At 33.1% G+C, this 6,578-nt stretch overlaps 1 protein-coding gene across 1 annotated transcript; it reads left to right on the top strand.

Annotated features, from left to right (window-relative positions):
* LOC146952116 (strigolactone esterase RMS3) lies at positions 1 to 1,557 on the top strand. Its single transcript, XM_085758003.1, has 2 exons — positions 1 to 564; positions 705 to 1,557. The coding sequence occupies exons 1-2, from the start codon at positions 191 to 193 to the stop codon at positions 1,135 to 1,137; spliced, it is 807 nt and encodes a 268-aa protein (XP_085614129.1). The 5' UTR covers positions 1 to 190; the 3' UTR covers positions 1,138 to 1,557.
* Positions 1,558 to 6,578: the final 5,021 nt, after the last annotated feature.

Genomic DNA, 6,578 nt, shown 5'->3' with positions numbered 1-6,578 from the left:
AGTGAGATAGAAAAAACAGACGAGGCTAGTATTTATATTCACGTTGGCTCATATCCTAAATTCCCAAAAGCCAAACGCCAAAAAACACACATCTCTTATACATCCAAATCCAAAACATAAACAATCGTTTCTATCCACTGCCACACCTTTGACCTTCAAATCAAATTCCACACATTTCTTTTGTCCAAACATGGGCAGCACTTCCATCCTCGACGCACTCAATGTCCGCGTAGAAGGCTCCGGCGACAAATACATCGTCTTCGCTCACGGCTTCGGCACCGACCAATCAGCATGGCAGCGCGTGCTCCCTTACTTCACCCGCAGCTACAAAGTCATTCTCTATGACCTCGTTTGCGCCGGCAGTGTCAACCCCGATTACTTTGATTACCGCCGTTACACAACTCTTGACGCTTACGTTGATGATCTCCTCAACATCCTTGATTCCCTCCACGTCACTCGCTGTGCTTACGTCGGTCACTCCATCTCCGCCATGATCGGAATGCTAGCTTCCATTCGCCGCCCTGAGCTCTTCTCCAAACTCATCCTTATCGGTGCCTCCCCAAGGTAACACAACATTCATCACACTCATAACTAATTTTTAAACACGTTTGTCATTTATTACGCTCTTGTCATTTCGATTCGCCTATGAATATAACTGCTGACAGATATAACTAAAATTGTAACATGACTATTTATTTATTCAGATTTTTGAACGACGGTGAAAATTACCACGGAGGATTCGAGCAGGGAGAAATTGAGCAAGTTTTTTCAGCAATGGAAGCAAACTATGAAGCGTGGGTGAACGGTTTTGCTCCACTGGCTGTCGGGGCCGATGTTCCGACAGCTGTTCGAGAATTTTCTAGAACGCTCTTTAACATGAGACCAGATATATCTCTCTTTGTTTCAAGGACAGTTTTCAACAGTGATCTGAGAGGGATTCTAGGACTGGTTAAGGTACCTTGTTGTATCATGCAAACGGCGAGAGACATGTCGGTTCCGGCGACGGTGGCGACGTACATGAAGGAGCATCTTGGCGGGAAGAGTACGGTGCAGTGGCTGGACACGGAGGGGCATCTTCCTCATTTGAGTGCTCCTTCTTACTTGGCTCATCAACTGGAGATAGCACTTTCACAGTAGCGCGTGGTATTTAAGCTTGCCTTGGGCGCGTGGTTGAGAGTTTATAACTATTGGATGCTGACCAAGGACCATGGTTGTACTGGTCTAAAACTCTAGAAGACATGTACTAGAGGTTCGAAGTGGACACGTGTCGAATAATGTGTGGGTTTTGGTTCATAGATTTTATGAGATTTTTTTTATGTAGGATAAGAATCTGCACGTGATGTCACGTGATGTGTGGCCATTTTTAGGTTCTTTTACTTTTAATTTGCGATATGAAAAAAAGGAAACAAAGAAAAAAAAGAAAAGAGAAATGCCTTGTTTCTTTTATATATGATTTTATTGTTATCATCATCATGATGATTATTAGTAGTTTTTTTGACTTGATGATGATTATTAGTAGTTACTAGTTATAAAGGTCTTTTGTTTTCTACTGGTTTATTCTTTGTGTTTTAAAATTTTATCTAGTGATTTTCAATTATTTGATTTGATGCTACCTTATGCACTATGATTGACTTTTGGTAAGTTTTAAGACAATGGCTTATCCGGTCATAATATTTTGCATTTTGGATTTCTTGCTAGAATCCAATCCACGATATGAATGGTCCACTTGTTTTATGGGTTTTGGCTTTGTTCAAACAAACTCATCTAAGTACTTTTAGACCAAACAAATTTTGATTTATTAAAAAAATTAATTAAGGATCACGTATTAAAATCTTACATATTCATATCTTGCATATCATCAATCATAGTAGTCTATCTAAAAACATGTCTTCTATCAACTCTTCTTTAAATTCATAAAGCTGCATGGGTAAGTCAATAAGGTAAATAGTTGGAATTCCTTAAAAAAATAATTGTATAGATTCATTCTCTAAAACACTAGTAATGAATTTCATAGTTTGATATACCTTTAAATGTGTTATGAACCTTCAAATAAAATAGTCTTAATAGTTGCACGTGAAGGATATCATTAAAATCAACATAAAGAAATAGTACATACAAGATTAAGTATATGTGTCAATTTGGTTTTCGTCGAATTTATTTTAGGTTTCAATGTGACACCTGGTGTATTATTTCATATGAATTGCTCTTTTATTTTACAAACAATACATTGACAAGGTCATTTAGTCACGAGCATCGTCAAAATTAGCTATGTGGTAGCTAACTAATGATTTCACCACTGAGTTAGCTTTCGAGGGGATCAAATTGAATCCAAAATTTTATATAGAATCAAATTGAGTATTGAAACTATTAGATACTAAGCCTTAACATGGTTACTTGCTATAAGGGTCATCTGTGTTTTATACATTACATTGGACTTAACTGATAAACTAACTATAGTTACAATTAGTCATGATTGTTAGTTACAGTTAGTTAGAGACTTTTCCTTCACACATTGTGTATATATACTTGCAATCCTTCCCCTTGTAATCATTCAATACAATGTTGATTCACTTTCTCTATACTGTAATATTCTCTATATGGCAGTGAACATTGTTCTTCCGCATTCATCATAATTTTCCTTTTCTCTTCTTTTTCTTCCTTTTTCCATGGATTATCCTACAAGTTCTACCACTTCCTTTTTCCAAAAATATGTTTTCAAGTGCAATTTTATATGGAAAAAAAGCCCGACCAAAATTGAAAGTTATTTGTTCAAATCCCCTTTATAGTCTACATGTATATATAATTCGAAAAGATAAAGCCTTTTAAAAAAACCAAAAAATAATGAAAAGATTATACATATGTAAAATTACAATCCACTTTTCTGCATGCAAGAGGGCAGAAGAAAAGAACATAAATAATAGGTCGAATACCTATTAATCAGTTAATATATGCTAATCAACATAATCTAGTTCATTTTTACTTGAAATTCCTTAAGCAGTTAATCTATGCATTTTCTTTTAGTTTACTGTAAATAGAAGTAGTTCTTTTGAGTTATTAAAGATATTTAATCCCTTTTTTAGGTGGGTATCGAATGCTTTGTCGTGCTTGAGAATCTGATTTTAGTCAGTTGATCTTTGAACAAATGCTGCTTTCCGTAATTAAGCATTTGTTTTCTTAATTTTATCCATTACTTTTTCATTGTCACTTTTAAACTTCAAAATGAGCCAGGTTCATTTTTCATTATTTAGGTCCAAGTTGGGCTTCTTATTAATAAACATATATGCTGACACTATTTCTTTTTTTTTTAAGGATGTTCCTAACTAAACTTAAATAAGGCCTTAGGCCTATAATGTGATATTGGGTTTGTCAACGAAAACTCATGTGAGGTCGACCTTTTCTGGTCATTCAATTTTATAAGTATTAAATTAAAGGGAAATGCTAACAAATGTCTTAAGGGCACTTGTTAAGAAGACCAAAGAAGAAATTTTGTCTTGGAAATGGTGCATTCAATGCATGAAAACTTTAAAAAGTAACTTTTTCTACTTTAAATTTATCAATTATTTTCTATTTTTGCATCCTTAACAAAGTGCCCTAAGGGCACTTGTTAGCAAGACCCTAAATTAAAAGTGTTAGAATCTTGTCTCTCCATGCAATAAAAAATAGGCTATTATTTTTCTCATCATATGCGTTTTTAACGCTTTTCTATTTGTACAATCACCTTCATATTCGAATCACGACCATTTCATGTGAGTGTGAATTTCATCCAAAAGGAGAGAGGGGGAGGGTGTTCTTGATATTTTTTGCAATTTTATACGCACACGACAATCTGTATGTGATGAAAATTAAGCAACCACATATAGATTTATTGGTACCACATCCAACTGCTCGATCAACCTCATCTGCGAGAAAATGCAAAGCGTTCCTTGATATGTTTCTAACCAACTTAGACCACAACATATTTCCTATGAACCTATGTTCAAACATGATCACGCTCGTCTGAAACGACGCGTGTATATGAGTATGATGTGACTCTAAGATGTTGTGACACTAATAGACTCAAACAACGGAAGACAATATTTGTTGGTTTTATATGTGGAATCCAACACAAGCACAATGGAAAACGTGTTAAACAACTTGATGAATTCCGGATGCATCCAAAAAATATCTTTGATATAATCGAAATCAACATACTTCCAACAACGATACACATACTTATTCTCCATCAATGATTTCATCAAATACTGCATTTCTCATCTCTAGCCTTAATAGACTGACTATACTCGAGACATACACTATAAATATGTTTGACAGTAGTTACAGTTTGACCGTTATTATTCCTTAAACTAATACATGAATATGTCTTGGAGAAACCATTGAGGAAATTTCAAACTCTATAATCCGAACACTATATCTTCAAATCTCAAGGTTCCTAGGTCATCCGAACATTTTATTTTCCAATCTCTGGGTTCCCAGGTCATAGAAGTGTGTTCGAAAACAAAAATTCAACATTTTGGATTATAAAATCCGAAATATGGTTCGAATTCTATTATCTCAACAACGGGTATTTTGAAAATAACAAAAAAAAGGCGCATGAGAAACATATATATAGTGAAAAAATAACAGCTTAAAAATTAAAATACAAATTTGAATATTATATATGCTTCGTGAAATAAGATTATGCCTTGTAAAAAAAATAAGTTTAAAATATATGCATTGATTTAAAAAAAAAGTTAATAGTGCTTTTCCCCCGTGTAAAATAGGTCATTTTCGGTTTACCCCTTAGAAAAAATTTTGGTTTGAAATCAGTCCTTTTAAAAAAAAAAAAACCAGAATAACCCCCTAATATGCCATTTTCAGAACTTTTTTTCTGGAATTTTTGTTTTTAAATAGCCTATTAGGGGCGTATTCTTGAATTATTTTTTATAAGGACTAATTCTAAACCAAAAATTTCGTAGGGGGATAAACCGGAAATTGCCTATTTTACAGGGGAAAAACACTATAAACTCAACAAAAAAAAAACTATATATTGATAGTAGACTATGTATTGATAGTAGACAACTAGTAGAAGTTTTTTTGTTTTGCATTTATAAGAGACTAATGAGTCAATCAAAAAAGACGTATTTGGTTAATAATGTAGACCAAATAAATTAATTTTTGTTGACCCATTTATCTCTTATAAAAATAACGGAGGGAACAATCTCTCTATAAGTATATGTATATGGAGACATTTTACGAGTTAATTATCGTAGCAAAGTGACATCATGGTTAATATGAAACTGGTATTTATAGCATGATAACTTAAAAAACACCACATATAATATAATATAAATTATGCATGTATATTATTATTTCCTATAGTGTCGCTTTTTATTTTTTTCACATACAGACGTATTTTTATACATTAAGCATACATTGCTTCAAAAAATATATTAAGCATACATTTTAGTATTGCTTAAATGTTTTTTTTTGCTAATTCTTAAAAGAAATTCACTTAAACACTTGTTTCAATTTTTTTATACATGAACAATATTCACGGTTATCTTATAATCACTTGATTGAAAATTTGTTCTTCAACCTTGATGACGTAGGTTTGATGCTCTTACACATCGAAAAATTATTAACGATATTTTAAACTTTATTACACAACAATCATATTACATTGATTTTGGGAAAAGAATATTTCTTACACGTCTTAGTCAATTAACAAATTGATCTAAAAGATAAGAGATTTAGGTTTGTCACAGTTGACAGTAGAAATTTGGTATTTATAGCATGATAACTCAAAAAAGACCACATTGTTATGAAACTAAGTAAATAGAAACAATAATAGAGAGAAGGAGAAGAAGAGAGAATAGAGAGAAGTATTATTATTCTCTGATGTGGTTGAGAATGTTACAAATGAGCTCTATTTATAGGAAAATAGAATAGCTTATGGACTAAGCCCAATGATCTAGTAGTATAGCCCATTAACCCATTTGCTATTTGGACATCCACTATAATATTTATAACACTCCCCCTTGGATGTCCATCGAGGATATGCCTCATTAAAACCTCACTAAAATAAAACCCAGTGGGAAAAAATTATAGTGAAGGAAAAAGAGTACAATATCCTTTTGAGTGCGAACTGCCTCGTTAAAAACCTTACCAGGAAAACCCAATGGGACAAAACCTTGGTGAAGGAAAAAAGAGTGCAGGACACATTTATTTCTCCCCCTCATGAAGACAAATATACGGAGAAGACCAATTCTTAATACAAGTTTCTCAAAAAATTTACTTGGGAGTGACTTTGTAAAATCATCTGCAAGATTATCACACGAACAAACTTGTTGAATGCATATCACCATTCTTCTGAAGATCACGGGTGAAAAAGAATTTTGGGAGAAATATGTTTTGTTTGGTCTCCTTTAATGTATCCTTCTTTCAACTGTGCAATACATGATGTATTATCTTCATAAATGATTGTTGCATCCATTCTTCCAGAAGATAAACCACAATTATTTTGTATATGTTGAATCAATGACCTTAATCAAACACATTCTCTACTTGCCTCATGAAGTGCTAAAAGTTTTGCATGATTT

The sequence above is a fragment of the Medicago sativa genome, chromosome 1 (genome assembly GCF_051527215.1).
Source record: "Medicago sativa cultivar Bolivia chromosome 1, Bolivia_mono, whole genome shotgun sequence".
Lineage (NCBI taxonomy): Eukaryota > Viridiplantae > Streptophyta > Magnoliopsida > Fabales > Fabaceae > Medicago > Medicago sativa.
The sequence above is the reverse complement of the archived record's forward strand: the minus strand, read 5'-3'. Positions and strand labels throughout refer to the sequence as shown.

Bases quoted from the DNA above. Each gene is read 5' to 3' on its own strand.
- LOC146952116 (XM_085758003.1), top strand. From the start codon at position 191: ATGGGCAGCACTTCCATCCTCGACGCACTCAATGTCCGCGTAGAAGGC. The intron at 565-704 runs GTAACACAACAT...TTATTTATTCAG, and splicing joins CTTATCGGTGCCTCCCCAAG to ATTTTTGAACGACGGTGAAA.